This window comes from Plectropomus leopardus, chromosome 19 (assembly GCF_026936395.1).
Source record: "Plectropomus leopardus strain MGB_pleo_1.0 chromosome 19, ASM2693639v1, whole genome shotgun sequence".
In the NCBI taxonomy this organism is placed as follows: Eukaryota; Metazoa; Chordata; class Actinopteri; order Perciformes; family Serranidae; genus Plectropomus; species Plectropomus leopardus.
This window is the reverse complement of record NC_142194.1, coordinates 23,047,199-23,068,989: the sequence shown is the minus strand read 5'-3', so window position 1 is coordinate 23,068,989 and position 21,791 is coordinate 23,047,199. Positions and strand designations below refer to the sequence as shown.

Genomic DNA, 21,791 nt, shown 5'->3' with positions numbered 1-21,791 from the left:
TTAACGCACTAATGCTGACAACTTTAAAACATAATTGTGTAACATTTTTAGATATTTTATTTATTTATGGTAATTATAAATATGCTTTTTCCTTAGCTTTTTTTCCTTTCTTCATAGACATTTTCCCTAGCTTTTTATAAATTTCGTGCAATTTGCAGGAATTTTCTTACCAAGCTGCTTATTGCCTTATCTCCTATGTTTTTTAAAGAAATTGCACCAATTTGCACAGGGTTCAAAGGTTTAAATATTATGAAAGGCATCTGAAAGCTGCATAGGAAAAGTGATGTCACACCAGGTTTCAAAGGGTTAAACAGCTAACAATTCCTTTCTATATTTTATTGATTTACCCACACAATCATAGTTGGTAAGCTCTTTGTGTACTGTCACTTCAGTGAGACCTGCTGAAGCGTAGTGAAGTGAAGCGAAGTGTCAGTCCTCCAGGCCGTCCAATCAGCATCAGAGTTGTGGGAAAGGACGCGTGGCTGGCAGCGTGGCGGCGGAGACCACAGCCACCTTGCAGCTCATGAAGGCGCCCATTCACCTCCATTCACACAATATTCATTCAAGAGAGAGCCTTCCCCAGCGAAAACAAGCCCCGTTTAAAGAGAAAACAATCGGCCCTCCCCAACAAATTCCTGCTAATTTGCCAGGGCCAGGGAGGCGGGAGGGAAAGGAGCGTCGCGAGTGATGGACGCCTGCCCGTCTCGCTGCTCAACGTGCGCCTGTGTGTTCTTGTGTGTGTCCCTACATGCCTTAAGGGTGCCAGTGATTCCATCAGGCACAGCTTTGACACATCCCTGATGCATCCTGTTCTGGAGTTTCACTCGTCCAACATCCCTTTCCTCCAAACACACGGCTCTCTCATCTGCCTCCACAAACCTCCGAGTCAAAAATATATTTTTTTCTTCACTCGTTTTATTTCATTTCTTTTATTGTGTGTCGGTTTGAAAGCGATTTCAAAAGCCTAAATTGTATATTTTCATCCCGTTTCATGACTTGTTATTGTGTGACAATTTAACACGCGATGCAGTGTGACTCAGAGTGTAATTTGGCTTTCCGTATTTATTTTTCTGGCTTATTAGAAATAGCGCTGCTTGTTCAGCAAAGGGCTGTGAGGGTGCACTGTGCTGGGGGAACATGTTCCAGCAGATGGGGGAGGAAACGTTGGGGAAACCTTGTGTGTGGAGGGCGCTCGTGGCAAGTGTGTGCACTATTAATATGTGTGTTCATTAATTGTGTGTGTGTGTGTGTGTGTGTGTGTGTGTGTGTGTGTGTGTGTGTGTGTGTGTGTGTGTGTGTGTGTTGGTTACAGTAGCCAGACTGTCTGAGCGATTAGCAGGTGGGTCTCGTCTTTCACACTTTGGACGTGTGTGTTTGTTTGTGTGTGAGGTTCAGGTGTTATGTGATGTGAGACAGGGAAATGTAGGATTGGCTAAGTGTGTGTGTGTGTGTGTGCGTGTGTGTGCGTGTCTGTGAGTCTGTGTGTTGGGTCTGAGGCTGAAACTGGTAGTAGAAGTATTTCATGGCAGCATCTTTAGGTATGCTGTACTCAGTCTGCGGTGGAACAAAAATATGTTTTTGTATTTTTGGTAGAAATAATTTGTGTGACTTTCATGGAGGTATAAAGACATTTCAGGGTTCCTAAAACTTAGGGCAGGTTAGATTTAAGACATTTTTTTACCCCTTGAAACCTGTAACTACATCAGCTTTCTTGTGCTGCATTCACATGCATTTAATCTTTTGAAACCTGAGCAAATTGTTTTGGGTTTTTTTTTGGAAACTGTTGTTGACAAAAATGTCACAGAAATTCCAAGAGATTGGGATAAGAAAATGATCCTATAATCACTTTAAATAGATAGAGAGAGAAAAAATCATTTGAAGATAATACTAAAAAAAATAAAGTAATAATATCCACAAAACTATATTTGTAATTATTGTTCATGATTATCATTACCTATTTTGTCTATATAATTATATACCCACGACCCTTGCGAGGACAAGCGGTTACGGAAAATGAATCAATGAATAATTATATATTATTATGTTTGGGTTTTTTTTTTTTATTGTTGCAAAGCAAATAACCTTGAAAAGTGCTTGAAAATTATAATTCTGTAACATAATATATGTAATCTTGATAATTATAAATATAGTTTTTCAGTTTTTCTCGAGACATTTTTCCTTAGCTTTTTAAAAAGTAATTTCCTGATCTGTTAATTTCCTGCAATTTATGGAACAAGTTGCTCATTACCCCTTTTTTCCATGTTTCTAAAAGAAATCACACCAGCTCAGTGTTCAAAGGTTTAAATGCTTGTGAAAGGCATCTGAAAGCAATACAGGAAAAGTGATCAACATTTCAAAGGGTTAACACTTTTCTTACACTTTTTACTGTTTTGGGTCTTAGGGGCAGCAAAAAAAAGATACCAAACTCTTAAAATACAAAACAAAAAGGCTCTTAATCTGCAGTCCTAAGCACACCGCTTCACAATTTACGTAGTTATGGTTGCTAAGCTATGATTGGACCATCACTGTTCTGGAGAGGGGATTAGCAAATGGTCACTAAGAGAATGCACAACACGACTCATGAGGTCTGAGAATAGAAGCTTAAAAGTCAGTGTTTATAACCATTTTCCTCTATTACACCTCCAACTACTCTGCTCCCCCTCACTTTAACCCCCCCAGTCCTCTGCACTCCCCAGGCCACTCTCCTCTCTGCTCCCGTGCTCTCCTCTCTCTTCCTCCTGCAGTCAGCTGGCATGGAGAAGAAGGGCTCTTTGACTCATGTGGAGGGGGGGGAATGATGAGGGTTGGGGGGTCCCGGTGCTCTTGGAGTCTGATAGTCTGGCTGGTCCGTATAGGCTTTTCCTCCGGGGTTTTACAGAGGCGAGGAAAGAGAGCAGATTTCTGACGGCACATCTCCACCATGTGGACTGCTGACAGGACCGCCTGAAACTGACCACACAGTCACTGCTGATAGACAGTAATGAATATGTTGTCTTTACAGGAAGTTCTCTAACAACACGTGATACTTAGGCTCTTCTACTGCCACTGTCTGTCAGTCTGAATTCTTTAAATCTGTTTTTTATTGGCAAGTTGGAAAAGTTTTATTTCTTTCAAGGTATTTGTCAGCCAATCACAGCCAGTTCCGATTGTTGTTGCTTCTTCATCCACAGGTTCCTGTTTCCTATCAGCCCATCATGTCTCTGACTTAAGTCACTGAGTACATGTACAAAATATTCAGTTTTTTGCCCTTATCTAGAAAAAGACAGTATTCCATCTAAGCTGTTTACATGGGAAACAAAAATTAATATGCCACAGCTATATCTGCTGTCATTATTCCTGTTGCTTCTATGTACCAAAATCTGTTTTTTTTCCTTTTTAGAGTTTCCTACTGGTGATGGACTTGTTGGATTGTGCAAATTAAGCTTCACTCTTTAGATTCTTCACCCACCTTTTTCAAGAGGTCAGTATTATTGATGTGATATGTATTGTGATATTTGCTCATATCCAAAAACCTGTTGAAGTTTAAAAATAGGTGTGTATTACTTCCCACCAGAAATTTGGAATTTTATGTTAGGCGTCAGGGTTTGTGGTGGCAATTCACAATTCACCACAATTCAAACATCTGCCAGCAATAGATTTTTTGTTTTTGGAGATGGACAGTTCATAAGGAACGCTGTTAGAATATAATGTTATGTACTGATCGGTTATTTATAGCACCACTTTGTCTGATCTCAGAGCGTACTCTGGGCACAGACAGAGCAGCAGAACATCAGGTGCATTGAAAGTGAAAGTTAACCGTTTATTCTGCTGGTTCTAAAAGTTTGCATTCATCAGCAACCAAAGTTTGCTGTTGCAACAGGCAAGAGGCCATGTGTTGCAACTGTTGTAAAAACCCCAAATGAACAACATTTTCTAAATATGCTGGATACAAAGAATGTTATTAAAACCCGAATAATATGGACATATCCCATGTCTTAATCAGAAAATTATGAAAATACGTTCAGAAAAAGCTTCAAATTCAGAATATTGTCATGTTCTGAATAGTTGTGGAATATTAGTGTGATAAACTCCAGCCTTCAAATGTCCCTTCAGTGATCATTAAGTGAAGAAGCACAGCATAGTGCAGGACCAAGGCCGACATTGTGAAGTCAAAAAGACATTTTGCTAGTGTGACGCTAGCATTACCATTGCAGTAGAAGCATCAGTTTATGTTTACATGGATGGCTGTATATATGCAAAAATGTGCCTACTTGCGTTTAGAATCAGATTCAGATTAAAAAAACATTGTTTGTCGTGACAGAAAATAGTGTTAGACGTGACTCAACATACATTGCAAAACAAATTCGGACAATAAACATACAGCATATGTTCCTAAAAACAAAATAAATACCCAATACAAATAATTTAGACAAATGAACAAGACTACTGTTATGCTGGTATTTCACTCAAAATAAAAACAACCGTATCAAATCAAGGAATGTTTTTCAGAGCATCACAACAATGTTTCAGTTTGTTTTAAATAAAATGGTCTTTATCATGTAAAGCTGTCAAATATTCACAAATAGTCATCAAACAGAAAATGCAATGTATTCAAGACACCAAAACGCAGCGATATGAATCACTTATAAATGTAATAATTTAAATTACAGTACGCTACAGTAATACAGTGCTATATTAAATACAATCAGTGTGGGTTATATGATAGACAAAGGACATCGCTCTGTATACTCCAATGCAACTCACTCACTATCCATTGAATCCATTCATCAGCAGCCCTCCTGCCCTCCAGGAGCTGTAGACCCCCAAACTGACACCTAATCCAGAGCCTCGCTACCATAACATTTTCACAAGGGTCGCGAGCCGCGCAATAACAGCTCCACATGAATTGGTGAACTGCTTCTTTATAAGAAGTACGACACACACAATTAGTGTTCATTGGTGGTAGCCTGCCGCCACTTTTTCTCTGTGTATTTTTACAAGAGTTGAATATAATCCTTAGATAGTGTGTATCTTTAGGAGAGACTGAGTGTGTGTGTGTTTAAGCATGTTCTTGTGTCTTGAGGAGGTGAGTGTGTGTTTTTGCACATGCATGATGGAGGTCAGCATGTCCACTGCTGCCTTGCACATATTATGTTTTTAAAATGAAACAAGTCTAAATATGAAAGGATATCAAAATTTTCACTATTCATATCCACTATCACTTTCTAAAAATAGCTTGGAAATAAAAATATGAACTTCAGGTAAAAAAAAAGACATCCAAATGTGGCTTTATAGCTTTAAGGAATAAAACCTCTCCAACAAATATTTCTGACAAGCCCTCTCAGACGTCCGCTCTCTGGCTAGCAGTAAAACTAATGACAAAATTGGAACAATCTGCTTTTTGAATGGCCACTTTTATTCCTCAAATGTAGCGATCTGTGGCCTAATTTGTCCTGTGGGACGCCACACGCTCCCCATAAAGCCACATTAGGGCTGCAGTAGCAGGCATAATGAATATGATTCAGACAAGGTGCCCGGCAGCGGCTCCGCCTCCTCAGGACACAAGGCTGCAGCAGCTGCCGAGGCACCGAGAAAGAGCACGTACACACACGTTTTACTGCTTTAAAACATCAAGGTCACTGTAATTAATCACCCCGAAATAATCATTTTCATCTACTTTTATTGAACTCGAATGTAAATTCTGATTGTCATTACTTTAACTGATTGTGACATCATTTATTGCTTTTATGTCCATTTAAATAGAATTGATTTCAATAATGTTAGAAGCTTTAGTCACCTCGTTAATGGAATATTTAATGAAAACATTTAAAGCTGCATGAAAAGTTTTATGTAACAATGCATCTATTTCATCAGACTAAATCAAGAGTTAAAGGTAACCTCTAGAAGTTACTTGCACAACCCAGTGGTGCAGCAAAGAGGGGCCACAGCCGCCCTGATGGCATTGCTTCCCCTGGGGTTAAGTCATGGTGGCGTTACCAAACCAAAGTTGTCGTCATGGGAGAGACTTGTCAATGGCGTCCACCTGTTTCTTAAAGTGGCCTGCCCTTAATGAAGCATAACTTTAAGCCTGAAAAAAATGTAAACAAGTGAGTTATAAAAACAAATTCATCCCCCGCACAGTTGTCACAAATTTTGAAATTTGCTGTAGAGGCCCAAACAGTTTGTTTTTTTTTGTACCAGGCTGTAAACATGTTAATTTCTGCTGTAAAGTTGGCCATTTTAACATGATAGTGGGGATTGACTCACTCTCAGAGCCAGCCTCAAGTGGATATTAGAGGAACTGCAGCTTTTCGTACTCCTGCATTGGCATCATTTTTCAGCCTTGAAAAGTTGCTGCTTGGTTCATAGACATGCTACTGCATGAGGGCAACAAAGACCTTTCACTAAAATAAGACGTTATGAATATTGTATTCCATTTCTGCCAATAGATCCCTCTAAATCCTGCACACTGCTCCTTTAAACATACTGTTCATCCTTCAGCACCTGCGGCCTGAACATCACTCAGCATCCTGAGCTGTGCTGAACAGTTCAATAATACTGACAGTGTCACTGCACACACACACACACACACACACAAACACACATAGCCAATTACATGTTCTTGACAGACGCAGGTTTATATGGCCCTGATTATGAACCGCTCTTTTACATGTGCACACACACACACCATCTGTGCACACAGTAAGGGAACATCCATCCACACCCCAGCGTGTGCCAGGGAGTTATATTGTAAAGATTTATATGACAAGGTGGCAGACAGACAGTGGCAGGGCTGCGATCCTGCCCGTCTCACTGCTGATGCTGACAGTGTTATTGCTCCGGCCCTGTGTGCGTGCATGCGTGTGTGCCTGCGTGCGGGTGTGTGTGTGTGTGTGTCTGTGTGCTTGCATTTGTGCGTCTGTTTGCAGTCCATATTTAAGCAAGTGCTTTACAAAAGAATGTTCAAAATTAGTATTTTTTTTAAACAACTCACACATTTTGCAGCACTCTGCCTGTTGCCTTATCTGACTCTGACTCAGACTTGCTTGCCCCGCTCCCTCTGATGACTGTTTGAGGCTGTTAGCGTTGGCCCGGCTCTGCCCACACACAGAAAAACAGAAAGTACTCTGCAGTTAGGGAGCATGTGCTCTGATTATCTCTGCTGCAGGCGGTGCAGGCTTGGCTGCAAGCTTCTCTCCATCCATCTTCACTTCAGTCCCTCTGTATATTCAACTGGGGTGGCTCGCTGCCCAAGAATGACTTTGTTTTTTGCACAGTATAGTGGTTGCACAGTGATCATTTCTGAATGTACATTATTTCACCCGCATGCACACTCCAAGTATGACCTAGTGACAGCCTCATCCACTAGTTATCATTCAGTAAGACACTTTCAAATGTTAAGATTGATATTGCAAGGCTGCAGGGGCATTGACAAGGCAGAGAGAGAGCTTGGAAAGTTTTGCAGCTTGAATAGACCGCTGAATTGAAAGGATGTGTTTTGTAGATGATATATGGATGTGTGTGTTTGAATCAGTGCAGCTCAAGTTGACTGCCTAAACTAGTTTGCAGATGTTGCTTCATTAACAACAGTACTTAATTTAAGTCAAACCATTTTTTTTCTGAACCTAACCACATACTTTTGTTGCCTAAACCCAAGGAAGTAAGTTTTACCTATGTTCTGAGTTTAATTTGAAAAGAGTTTTTTAAGATTGATTTATAGAGAACATTTCAAAGCAATGTATGTTGATCAAAGTGCTTCACAAAGAGATTAAATAAAATGAGGCATGATCGAATAAAAACAGTCTGAAATGAAAGAATGTAAGTTACCTAATGAAAGCATACAATATCATCACACGATCATAACATAAAAGGAACATTGCACAAACAACAAATTTGAAATACAGGGAAAATGAAAGGCATAATGATTATTAAAAGGCTAGAAAGAAAAGAGATGGGTAAACAGTTTTAAAAGTATCAGTGGATGCTGAGGATCTAATTTTTAGATTCCAAAGTTTCAGGACCAACAACTGAAAAAAGACACAAATCATACAGCCAATTTGAATTGACACACTGTTACTGAACGTCCAAACTAACACTGGAGGGGTAACTAGAGGGTTTGACGTTTAGGGCCACTCACCAAGTGTCAGTATTTGACAGGTTGGTAGTGAGAATGTGGTCAATAGTTGCCACAGTGAGTAAATAAAAAGATTGTTGAGTGGGTCATCTAATATATATATATATACATATATATATACACACATATATATATATATATATATATATATATATATATATATATATATATATATATATATATATATTTATCAGAATCATGTTGACATTGATAGTGGCTAAAATCTAGCTACCGAGCAAGCAGAGAGATCTAAACAGCTAAAATAAAGCATAAATGGTTAAAAACAGATTGCTAAAAGTATTAAACATGATCAGTTAATGTTTCAATTACGGATTCACAATATTGGATTTTTTGCCGATCATTGCAACTCATTTGGCCGATAACTGATATGATAACCCAAAAAAAGTCTTCAAATGTTTGACTGAATGCAATCGATAAATTGCTGAGATCTGAAAGTTATGGATAAATGGTGAAATAGATGAAAATAACAGAACAACATTTGAGACCCTTAAAAAACAGATAAATTGTTGAAATAGCTAAAGATTTTAGATAATTGGTTGAAATATCCAGCTGCCACACATTTCAGGTGAATTTGGAGCACAATGACTGGTTAATCTTGGCTGTGGAAGTAACCCCAGACTAAAAAGTTGGAAACTATCATGTCCCCAAGTGTGACTTATAATTAATATGCCTTAGATGAGTAGAAATGTGTACAAAATACTAGCTACTTAACCCCCGAAGTAGTCATATCAGTGTTGACCTTCAGTTTGCCATAGTGGTTGAGCCTCAGTAACATTGGTGCCTGCTGGTTTCTTGGTGTGTGTTTACAGCGTGTGAACGTCTGGCACATTTGAATTGGCAAAGAGCTCGACCATAATGAAAATCTCACCGTGTGGCAAACCTTTCAGCTGCTTGTGAAGTGACATGTTACAGTAAAATACAGAGAGATGACCTGATTGTAAAACGCACAAACACATGCACAGACATCATAGCAGGTCCTGGTGCTGCCGTAATGATTGCTAATGTCTTTCTGTCAAGTAGGAGCTAAGCCTGTGAAAGCAACATGAAAGGCGACTGCTCCGGGTCTTTCTACAGTCCCGCTGCAGGCCAATGCCAGCACTGAGCCGCAGGCCGAGTCTGGCTGGCACAGGAACACCACTCTGCACAGGTCTGCAGACTGTCTATCTGACTTCACCTCTGTTCTGTACCAAACCACAATTTGAAAAGCAACAAGCCTCCAGCTTCTCACAGGCTGCTCTTAATAGGATTCTACATGTGTACATGTTTTTATATTTTCAGAATATACAAGTGGTTATAGTGAGATATTCACCATATGGAAGAAGGAACACACACTTTGACAACATGATTGATGGTCAAAAAATACAATAAATGATTTTCTTTAGAAGAGCTACAAAGCAACACGTTCTTAGTGGGCACAATAATAACACTTTAAAGAGCGAAACTTCTATATTTAGGGCAAATTGAATGATGAATGTAAAGATTTTATTATTTTTCCCTACTATGGTCATATAAGTTTCAAATGTCGAAACCAGAAATGGCTACTTTCTGAATAAATTGTACATGTCACTGCTGAAATAGTTCAAACATTTCAAATGGTCAAAATTCTGAATCACTTTAAGTTGAGGTTAAAGCAGTTCAAGAAAGTGCACTCCAAGTAGTCAAAATCAAAGTTGAAGTCAAAGATCTTAAACTAGTTGAACATTCGGTTGAGGAATAAAAATTAGTTCATGTGTCAGTTGACATGTTTCGTATGAAAGCAGTTGAAGTTTCAGTGATGAAAGCATCTGTATTTTAATATGTTAGTTAATGACACATTAGAATGGCTTAACTGGTATGAAAAAGCTGAAATGATTTTATAAAAAGGCTATGTATGATTACATTGAAGATAAGCTGATGGATGGAATATTTAAGGTTTTTTAGTAGTAATATCATCCATTAACCTCTTGAAACCTAGAGTGACATCATTTTTCTTGGTGCAACATCACTTTTCTTCTGCTGCTTTCAAATTACCATCACAAGTATTTAAAACTTTGAACTGTGAGCAAATCAATGTGATTTCTTTCAAAAACATGAGGGGGAAAAAAGGCAATGAGCAACTTGATAAGAATGTTCCAAAAATTGCAAGAAATTAGTAGATTTAAAAATGTTTAATGGTAGGAAAAACTATAATACTAATACTAATACTACTACTACTAATAATAATAATAGACTTATTATAATAACATTTAAATTTTGTTACAAAAATCATTATATTTAGCACTATTTCCATGTCTTATTTTTTTAAAACAAATTTCAAGCAAATTTCTTTTACTTTTTGTGTCTTTTTTCTTTCTTTCATTGCCCATTGCATTCCTCCACTGTCTTTGAGAGAAATCAAGCCATTTGCTGAGGTTTCAGAGGGTTAGTGATCAATCAAATTAAATAAATACATTTTGCCCACATTGTGCCGCAATGTTCCCTGGATCCTTTTTTTACGTACCGGTCACCAGGTAGTACCATAAACTCTTTTATTTTTAGCTTATTTCTATCTTTAATTCGAGTTATTAGTCAGGTAAACAAGTCTGTTTCATCCAGTGGTTTTTAGTTTACTTTTGTGAGTCTCAGTACTTGTGTGGCATCCTACTCCAACCATAACAAACACACTCAGAGTGTCAGCCCTTTTTTAACTACCTGTTACCGTTTTCCTGCTGTGCTCAACGTCAATTGAAATAACTAATATATCCTATAAAAGCCAGCAGCAGTAGCCTGCTCAGGTTTACACAAATAATTAGCTGCAGGCAGACACAATTATACTCTGAGAGAAATATGATCTGCCAGAGTGCATGACAGAAACCTCAGCTAATGACCTCATATTGTGGAATTTCTCTTAAGCGCTCTGCGGTAAACAATTAACGGGACCTTTTTTTGTTTTGGAAAACAAAATGAGAGATGATCTATGGCTTTTAAAAGGGAATTAGCAGCATATCTTTCTCTAAGTCCTTCATCCTCCACCCTTTTTATGAAATTCCCCTCTTTTACTTCAACCACATGCACTAAAACATGTAGGCACTGTGTTGTTCAGGAGCAATAGGAGCGGGGTGATTTTTAACAGGGCCCAGTGCTGTGTGCCTCCAGGGTCTGCGGTCCCTACTGACAGCTTTACAGGCAGCTGATTGGAGGTGCCATGCCAGCACAACAAGGGAGGCCTGCACCCACAGTGGCTGGCATGAAGGGTCGCACGTTTACTGTGCGTTAGCATCATAATGCAATTTTTCCTGGGACGCAGCTGGACCAAAGCTGCAATATGATGTGCAAATTTTATCACGTTTACATAATGTGGCATGAATATAGTGTTTTATGAGTTTGTGGAACTTTGCAGAAGTGTGTATGCAAGCATAAATGTTCTTGGCTTGCCTAAATTTGGCTATTGAATGGTGTTGGGAAGACTTTACAGCACACACAAACATCAACATGAGTGTTCCTGTTTGAACACAAGCTGCTCTCAAAAACAACACTGAAGCAAAGCTATTGAAAGACCACATAACCAGCATCTGGATTTTGTACATTTTGTTAGAATATGCTCTGTATCTTTCTTTGTTTTTTTTTTTTTTTTTTCAAGCATTTGGCTTACTCGGTGTGTCAAAACAGAATAGTAGGGTGGGGCATTATGCAAGAATATAACATTCAAAGCTATAGACCATGTTTCAGCTGCGTATCCATGGTATTCAGGTATCCATGATCAGCAACACTCATGTTACAGCAAGTGTTACATTACGTAGCCTATACTGTTGTAGCTACATGCTAACATTGGGGAATTGTATCTTGTATTCTCATTGCTGATGTTGTTTGTTTGTGCCCAAAACTGGATCGTATTCCAGTTGGAACATGTCCAGTTGTGTTTAGACATTTATATTAGTGATTTTACATGGTATGTAATTCTCCTATTCTCCATTCCAGTTATTTCCTGGCTGCAAGTACACTGCTACATGTAGCTACATGCCAGCATTAGGGAAACGTGTATTCTTGTTGCTGATGTTGTTAATCTCTCCCCAATACCGGATAATATTTTTGTTCGAACATGTCTGGTTTTGTTTAGACGCTTTTATTGGTGATTTTGCACGCTAGAAAGTGCCGCTATTCTCCGTTAAAGTCATTCCACAGCTGCAAGTACACTGCTACACGTAGCTTTAACTCCAGGTAAACATTTAATCTTCTAATTTTGCTAATCTAGTCTAGTCTGTACAATTTTGAATCTCATTTCTGCTGTAACATGTATGGTTGTGTTACTGGTTGTGACTACTTTAGTTTAGAAGGGAAGCTTTCATTAGCATTGTTCACTGTTGTGGAGATTTTGGTGTAGAAGCTTTTGTTTGTGATTTTGTTTAGAAGACAGTGTTGCTATTCCTTTATTTGTGTGAATTCTTTTTTGAGGGTAGAAAGTCCGGCAGCACTCCATTACTGTCATTACCTGGTTGAAAGTACGCAGCTAAAAAGAGCTACATGGTCACATCAGGAAAAAATGTTTTCTTGATGGATGTTGTTAAAATATTCCTGATTTAGGATCATCCAATAATCATCTATAAAGCTACAACAGGGGACAGGAATGAATGACGTTACGTTTGTGCAGGCTCATACACAAACAAGAGAAAACATGAATGTTAAAGTGACACTGCAAATCCATACAGGAAACACACACACACACACACACACACACACACACACACACACACACACACAGAAGCACACTTATTGGAAAAATACCCATGACATCACCGTCACTTTACCTACCATAGACATGCTCCTATTTATGCACAGACTGCTGCTGCTGCGTGCCGCCAGGATATAAACACACACTTTGACGTACCACACCCTTACACACGCCCTCATACACCCTCACACACCCTCACACACACACAATCATCCCACCCCATACACACCCATGCCACCACCTATATACACACCCAATGCCACAAACATAGTCACCATGTCTTTTCTAGAAGTTTGCCCCTCCTTTTGCACAACACACACACACACACACACACACACACATACACACCTCCCAACCTGCCCAACAAACACATAGCAACCCAAACACTTGTGAGTGTGTGTGTGTGTGTGTGTGTGTGTGTGTGTGTGTAGTGGAAATTTTCATTGGTACAGAGGTGTCACCTTCCAGACTGACGTCACGCATATGCTCTCCTGACATTTACCGGAGGTTTCCTACTTGTTTCTGGTCTCTCCCCTCCTCTTTCTTTTTCAACACTTTCTCTTTCGCTCTCTCTTTTCATCTATCCTTCTCCCATTCTCTCTCCAACATCACTTTCTTGCATTACTCTTTATTGTTAGTTTCTTTGGATGTTAACTGTCAAAGCCATAGGTCAACAGCATTTTCCTAGAATAAGTTGTTGGTTTGTTGAAATAAGAGAGAAAACTTACAGATGTCAGTATCGTCCCTGGTCGGTGTTAACACTTCAGCATTTTGGGTTGAGTGACACAAGCTGATTCACATGTTCTTGCAAGTCAGAAAATACGGCATTCTTAACTTTATGATTAATATGTATTATCTCTCTTAGGGTTTGGGACATAAACTCACCAAATAGTATAAAACAGCACCCTACCTTGTTGCAACCAAACCTGATATAATGGGTGTGTTTAAAAATAATAAATATATTATTGCTCACGTAAAATATCTGACAAAAAATTCTGTGAATGGATCTGCCATATTAAATAATAAACCCTACAATTTTTTTAAAAAAAATTATGACTCCACACCAGCAATAGCAGAGGCCAGAGGGTTGTACGTCTGTCTGTACGGACGTCCATCCATATGTACATATGTGCTGCAAATTGACTTGGACTCTGATGGACTGACCACCTTTGGTGGTCAAAGGTGAAGGTCAGTGTGACCTCGTCAGTCTCATTGTTGTGAATCCAATATCTCAAGAATAACTTAAGGGAGTTCTTTCAAATTTGGCACAAACGTTTCAGTGGACTCAAGGATGAGCTGATAAAATTTTGCTGGTAAAGTTGCTGACCTTGCATTCATCTTATTCTTGTGAAAGCAATATCTAAAGAACACTTTGAAAGAGAGGGGCGCCCGGTGGCTCAGTTGGTGGGGCAGGTGTCCCATATATAGAGGCTCTCCTTGCCGCAGCAGCTGCAGGTTCGAGTCCGGCCTCAGCCCTTTGCTGCATGCCATCCCCTCTCTCTCTCTCCCTTCCATGCTACATCTGTCCTGTCAAATAAAGGCAATGAAAAGCCCCAAAAAATATCTTAAAAAAAACAAACACTTTGAGAGAATTTCTTTAAATTTGACACAAACATTCACTTGGACTCTAGTGACAGGTTTATCCTGGTTATGATCATATTCGCAATATGGTGTTTACATAAGTACAGAGAAATAAGGTTATTCGCATTTCATGTACATACTCCACTTCATTTCAGAGGAGTCCAGCTAGAATATTCAGGTGTTAATAAATGGATTATGCTGTTTACATGGTCAAAGTCATTAACAGAATACTCCAAAAACCCAATGATAAACGGGTTATTTATGTGCATGTCAATGCACTGCATTATTCTAAAATGGGCCATTCTGCATAAGTGCTTTTAGTACTTTAGTTTTATTTTTATGCTCTTTTATGCTTCTTTTGTACTTCTTTTACTTGAGCAAGAGTTTGCATTCAGGACAGAGCATTTCTACACTGTAGTTTTGATACTTTTACACAAGTGAAATCTGAATATATATATAATATTTCCACGAAATATTCAGATCTGTCAGATCTGTGGCAGTGGTGGTCATTCCTCTCTCTCTCTCTCTCTCTCTCTCTCTCTCTCTCTCTCTCTCTCTCTCTCTCTCTCTCTCTACCTGCACCCCTTTTATTGGCGTCCTGGTTTTGGCCCAACTGCTGTGCCTTTTTTAAAATGCGGTCAGCAGAGTTCACAATAAAGTAGGAACATGTGTACAGACAAACACTCCCAACGCTTGCTGCTACCGTTGCTACAAACTCACACCGTCTAATTAAATTTGAAATGTCAGGTTCGATTATTGTCCAAAAAAAGTTTATGGCATAGTAAATGTTTTCGACGCTTTCGAAATATATCAGAGAGAAATGTGTTTTGGTTTAACTGCTTTTCACTGACACCAAAATGACGTGTTAAAGGAAATCCCTGCGCGTCTTTATTACTTTAACATTTCTGTCTCAACTTTTTTTTCTTTGTAAGAAATCCGTCCCTGAATGTTGTCCTCTCACCCACCTCCATCCTTCTTCCCCTCCCCTCCCTCTCCCTCTTTTATTCATTTTCTTCCTCTCCAATCAGCCTCAGGTCTGGTTTAGCACTGAAATCCACCCTGTGATTTAGAGTGACATTGTTAATCAGGGTTCAGCTAAACTTGGACATGGCCGTACTCACAGTGTGCATTATGCTGTATTTGAATGTGTTGTTTGTGTATGTGTGTGTGTGTGTGCATGTGTGTGTGCGTGCGTCTGCCTGTGCACGTTATTGCATGCATGCGTTCGCTGGCTAACATGGCTGGTGCCACTGCCAGTCTTTTATCAGCCAATGAGATATTTAGTATAAAATACCTCAAATGATGGCTGGTTTCCTGCCCTAGTGAAAACTGTTGTGTAACATACTGAAGACAAACAGAATGTTTGTGTCTGGTTGTAATTTCCCACTTTGATGTTTTCATGCATGAGTGTGTGTGGCTAGTAGAATGCACTTTGTGTGTGTGTGTATGTGTATGTGTGTGTGTGTGTGTGTGTGTGTGTGTGTGTGTGTGTGTGTGCGCGCTGCACGTATATGTTTATCTAAACATTTTGATAGCCAATATTTAGACGTTCAGTACATTTGACGAAATTTATCATGAAATACCTCGTTTTAGATTGGACAGTAAGAGCCACAAAGAAGGATAATGTATTTAATAAAGAATGTGGACCCCAGGAAGAATACCTGTTGCTCTAGCTACGGCTGATAGGGATCCTAATAAATGAAATGAAATGTAGCTATTAGATCTGGGTACCAAACTCTTAATTGTAAGAGTATGAACCCAATAATGTTTACACCGAGTAGGGTTTGACTGGTAAATATAATTTTCTTACTGGTTTGATATTACGCCAAACACTGGACCTGACCGGTTTACTTAATTTAGTAGGTGTCCCATGTGATTCAGCATTCTGAATGTCCTGAATGGGACATAATGACACTGTGTTCCAAAGGAAAGCAAGTGTCTATCACGTTGCATTGCATAACACTGGAGCTCTCTTTCCATACCAAATCCATAAAATATGCACTTCTGTCACCTGATGTAAAACAAAAAAAACCTGTAGCTATGAGCTGTGCACTTGAGATCTGTAGAATGTAACACTTAAAAGAATAGTCAGCACTTAACTTGCCATCTTCCTACATTTGTAATGTTTCTTTATACATCAGAAGAGACATGTTTTATATTTTGATATTTATTGGAAATTACTTACAATATAGTCAACAGCATGTGACTTTAGCTTGCCTTGTTCTGAGCAATGCCCATTTCTCTTGGCGATCTCCCTCCAGACAGCTGACACTGTTTGTTTTTTAAAATTAAATGCCGAGATTTTATAAATAATTCCTCATTTCACCTTCATGAATCAGCCAGTCCTGGTCCACTACAGCACTTTCAAAGCGAGCATCAGATATAGATGATAAAGCCACGTCCGATTAAAGTTCAGCTCACAACAGTGTTTGCAACTAGTACAAAAACAAAAAATGCAGTGCTGCTCTTTCTTCTCCCCCTCTGCTGGAATTTGATCTCTCCCATGTAGCGACACTGACTGCCTTGGCTTGGCAATGATAATATTATACACGTGATCTGTAATGCCCAAAACCTGAAAGCCAGCCCAACTGCTCTGAGCCCGGCTACATGGCTCTGTAAATGTACATTATTTGTTTGCATATTACACGAAAAAAGCAAAGAGAGCAACCTGTAGTAGGAAGAAAAAAATATTCTGTGCATTTACTTTCCTGTTACTAGCAAATTTATCTAGTCTTTTTATAAAACTTTCTGATGTGTGTTTTAATGTTTACTTTTGAAAACGTTGCCCTTTTTTTCATGAATGTCCAGTTTCATATAATTATAGCATCTGCAGTGTTATAATCCATCATTTTGTACTGCACTTAGTGAATTAGTAGATGATAGGGACCATGAATGTTATCATTTCAACTTATTTGACCAGTGAGTTTAAAGATAATTTCTATATACATCTGACATATTGTCATTTTGATGATGAAATTTTCCTTTAATAATTTAATAATCAGGCAGAATCCCATCTTGCTCTGGTTCAGCAGTGGGGTAAAGGTTTTATGATAGCTTTCCACCACAAGCCAGACAGAAGCCTTAACTCCGCCAGCCTTAAAAATAATCAGCCATGGACTGAGCACTGTCTTACAAAAATAAAACTACAAAAAAAGGAACGGTTTGGCTTTAACCCAGCTAGACCCCAGGGCTGAGCTGTAAGACGCAAGCGCTGTAAATGTTCAGCACCTGATCATTTGTGTGTTTTGGACTTCCACATCCCTCCCCATTGTTATGGCAGGAGGAGGGAGGGAGGGTGGTAGGGAGAGAGAGAGAGAGAGAGAGAGGGAAAAAAGAAAAGCCCACCAGAGTCGTCGCTCGTAACCCCGGGGCAGGCGGATGCGTGACGTGATTGACAAGGCTGATTCTCCCTCAGTATACTGCTGCGGGTTTTTTAAAACCCTGGTCACAAGTTTACATTTATTTAGACAAGGATCCTCCAGGGCTGCCGAGAAGCCGCAGAAACCAGAAGATGTCTGACAGAGACAAGTATGAAGTGTGTGTGTGTTTGGTCTGACAGGCAACGTACATACCTGCCTCACTACGTAGCACCTTCTCAGGGTAGTTTAAGAGACAGTTTGGAAATTATGGAGGGAGGGGGGGAGGGTCAGAAAAGGGGGAGGGTTATGAGTTTTTTTATGTAACTGTTTTACTTTTATTTCGTATGCAATATACTTTGCCTTGCCAGATTTGACCTGAGTTGTCCATACGGGGACAAGAGGGTGGAGCTGAAGGGGAGTGAGTGATCTGATTTAGAAGCTGAGGACACTATAGGCAGGCAGCCTGTCACTCAAAGTACCCACACCCTTAATTGACCCTTTGCTAAGTCTCACCCCTCAGGATTTTGAGCTAAACGTTGTGCCTGGGGTACGTGTAATAATGATAACCCGAAGAGGTTGAAAGGAGATAAACGCTTCTTTCTCTGTTGCAAAACAAAACTCAAACCCTTAAAAGTGTAGGATTAGTCAGCTGATGTTAGCTGGCTAGCTGACTTAGCTACTGAAGGTAGGGTCTACTGAATGTATGTACATGCTGCTTTTGCTTTTTAATGATTACAACAGTGAAGGAGCACCTACCCTGCTCTATAGTGACAGTGGAAGGAATCAAAGAAGCTTTGATGACACACGGCTGGGTGAATATCCACAGAGTGTGCATAGATAAACAGTGTTTGGCTTCCCCTGAGCTGCTGCCAGCACCTGGTCCACCCCGTAGCTCCCCACCCGTCAGGTGGTAGAGGGCCAGGCACTGGCCGTGGCCTGGGAGGGAAGCTGAACAACGTTCATTTACACACCCTGCGATGGCACACAGCTGGTTGAATATTGGCAATGTTTTCATTACTCGATAGCCAATTGATGTGGTTGTTCAGTTTTACACTTTGAACTGTATGATAAGCGTTACCTTTTAATTTTACCGGTTTTTGAGGTTGAGTGATCTAGAATCTGATGAATCTGGTGGTCGAGTGAGTGATTTAGAATCTGGTGGTTGACAGTCAGAGGTCAAGGTCATAATGACCTCATAAAACACTTATTTGGCAATGGCTCAATAACCTTGGATGCCTATTTTGAAACTGTGGCGATGGTATAGATCTTCTGTGTATGAAGCATCCATGTTTTCACAGACATGGATGTAAACTGGTGCACAGAGGTATAAAAGCGTGTGAAGGTATATCTAGTTTAGATTTTTTTAATTGGAAGAACAGTACAAACTATACAAATAACAGAGCAAACAAGAAGTCCTCCATTTGTTCCACTTATTTTTCTCCCCTTACCCTCCCACCCCCAAAAGAGAGACGGTAACAGAAATGAAAGCAATACCCAAAATCACACTAACAGCGACAATCATGACAGGACTTGAAAGTACCAGTGTCACCAAAGTAAACAGCACAGTGCACACATAAGCTAAGAAAATAATGAATAAGACAAACAAACAAAATGAAACAAACAATTTTCTGGCTGCTCTCCAGTAATGTGATGCAATTTTATGAACTTAAAAGGCTGTTCTAGCTGCTCTATCATTTACCTTTACCCTCTTAGCTGTTACAGTATGTCCTAATGATTGTTAATCAGACATCTCAGTGTGCAGATATTTTGGGAAGGCACCAATAGTCAACCCTACAATATTGCTGTAATATAATATTATGGTATTTGGTCAAAAATATCAGCATTTTTTATTTTCTTCATATCACCAAGCCATATTGGGGAAGTATGTGGTTTTGTATCTTTTCAGATACAATGGTTGGATGGGGAGGGTCCAAAGTAAATATTAAAATGAAGGTCTAACTTTTTAGGTTCAGCCCACCCCTGTGATTTTCATACAGAAGAACGAAACAGCACCAAGAGATGGCCAGGGGAGATTAGGAAGCACCGCATATCAACTTCTGCTTCTGGTTTTGGTCTGGGTGTGATGATGTGCGTGTTTGTGTGTGCCTTGGACGCAGATGAAAAGTAAACTAAGATGTAATAAGCTAGCTGCAAGAGAGTCTTAAAGTCTTTGGGAGAAAGCCGGGGTCTTGTTTCAAAGTGCAGAATCTGCTGTAAGCCCCCACAGACGCAGACTAAACATAGCATCGGCCCTATTGTTGTTCTGCACTGTTCCAGCCCTCCCTGGAGATTTAGCAGGAGCCATAGCCCTCCGCTGCTGCGACAGACAGCCAATGGCCACGCTGGTTACTAATGACCCGGCCACCGAGGTCAGCCTGATCAAAAGCATTTATAGAGCGCTAGATTGGAAAATGATGGGATTTGGGGTTGTGTTTTTTGACAATTTTCAGGTAGGACAAATCCTGACTAGTTTCAGTTGCTTTCCCAGCATGAATACAAAGCAGGAATATGGCATGGTTTCCTTTTATGGCTCAACTGTTGGTGATAATCGATTCAGCATGTTCATCATTTCTAACCATTGTATTTTAAGACCTGGACAAAATGTTTCAACTTTTTTCCAGCTAATACATGACTAGTCACTCCATCTTCAATTTTTTTTTTCTCACATCACTTTCCATCACGTGCCGTTCTGTGGTTTGCAGACCGTGTATACACAAAGTTACGGGAAGGAAAAGGAGAGAGTTTACTGGAAGAGGAGGCCCATTACTGACAGTGTGGAGTTGGATCTGGAAAGGTTGAAGGTCAAACAAACCCGACGCATTTGTTCCGTCCATTATGGTGGACGTATAGGATTGTTGAACATGCATTTAGGCTTGTATGCATTTGTACCTGGCTCTGGGTTTCCTAGCCATCTTCCGCTGGCGTCTATGAATCATGTAATCTACCATAGTAACTCAGTGATTACCTGTCATTATGCAGTGGTCCGGTTTCAGTGACACCATTCAATCCAGTCTGGGTGTTTACCACGTGTCAGCGCTGACTTCTCTTTTCCCAGCGCCAAGTCTGGGATGAAAATAAACATCTTCTTTGCACTCAGAGTACAAAGTTAGATTTAGTTGTACTGACAGACACAGATAGTGAACATGATATGGCTATAATTTCAAGTGACTGGTAGGAAATGGTGAGTTTTGGGTTGGTGATTCAAAGGGCTACTGTGTCAACCAGCCACAGACACTGGAAGTCATTAGTGCACTGCTAAGTGTGTGTCTGTGTGTGTGCGTGCGCGCATGCGTACGTGCGTGCACACATGCACATGTTTGTGCTGTATGTCCTGTAGCAAATCATCTAGACATTTATATTTATAGCCTCTTGAATTTGACACAGATGTAATAACCAGGTTAATTATTGCACCGACCCAGCCAGCATTTGCATGTGGGTAGTAAATGGGCTGAAAAATGGGTGCTATGTGGAATTTTCTACTGGTTCCATTGCCAGTTGCTTAGATGGGTGATTTAACTCAGTTGGCCCCACATGGGTTAAGCTTGGGCTACCTGGGTACCAAGTGGGTATTGGCCCAAAATATTTATCTTATTCTATTGATTTGTGGACATTTACAGCCATTGTTCTTCTTCAGTGAGTTAGCTGCCAACTGCTAACAGCTGCTTTTTAAATCTCCCGCTGTGGGTCACACACCTAACACGTGGTCAAAACATCACACCAATCATGTCCATGCTCTTATGTTCCTATGTCCCCATCCTGCCGGCCGTCCCTTTTTTATAGACCTCGACTCTGCTTTCACTACCTCCATTACAAGCTTAAAAGTGAGATAAGTCTAACCCCTCATTTTGCGTACCTTTTAAACAGAATTTCAAGGCAGCATAACGCTGCAATATTCCCACCTTGAGCAGGCAGTGTAAAACAGGGTCATAAGTCAGCAGCACAAAAGTCATAACGTCAGTGAATGACTCAGTAACACAGCAATGTTGTCTAAGGTTTGTTAATATTAGCTAAAGTTAGCTAGGGAAAGCAA

At 39.8% G+C, this 21,791-nt stretch overlaps 1 protein-coding gene across 1 annotated transcript in view; it reads left to right on the top strand.

Moving 5' to 3' along the window:
- The window catches only part of LOC148186363 (uncharacterized), a 77,832-nt gene that overhangs the window by 24,463 nt on the left and 31,578 nt on the right, over window positions 1-21,791 (top strand). The window contains exon 4 of the mRNA XM_088070085.1: window positions 3,380-3,460. Within this exon, the coding sequence (XP_087926211.1) occupies window positions 3,380-3,421 (42 nt within the window). The 3' untranslated portion in view covers window positions 3,422-3,460. The remainder of the gene's footprint in view (window positions 1-3,379; window positions 3,461-21,791) is intronic.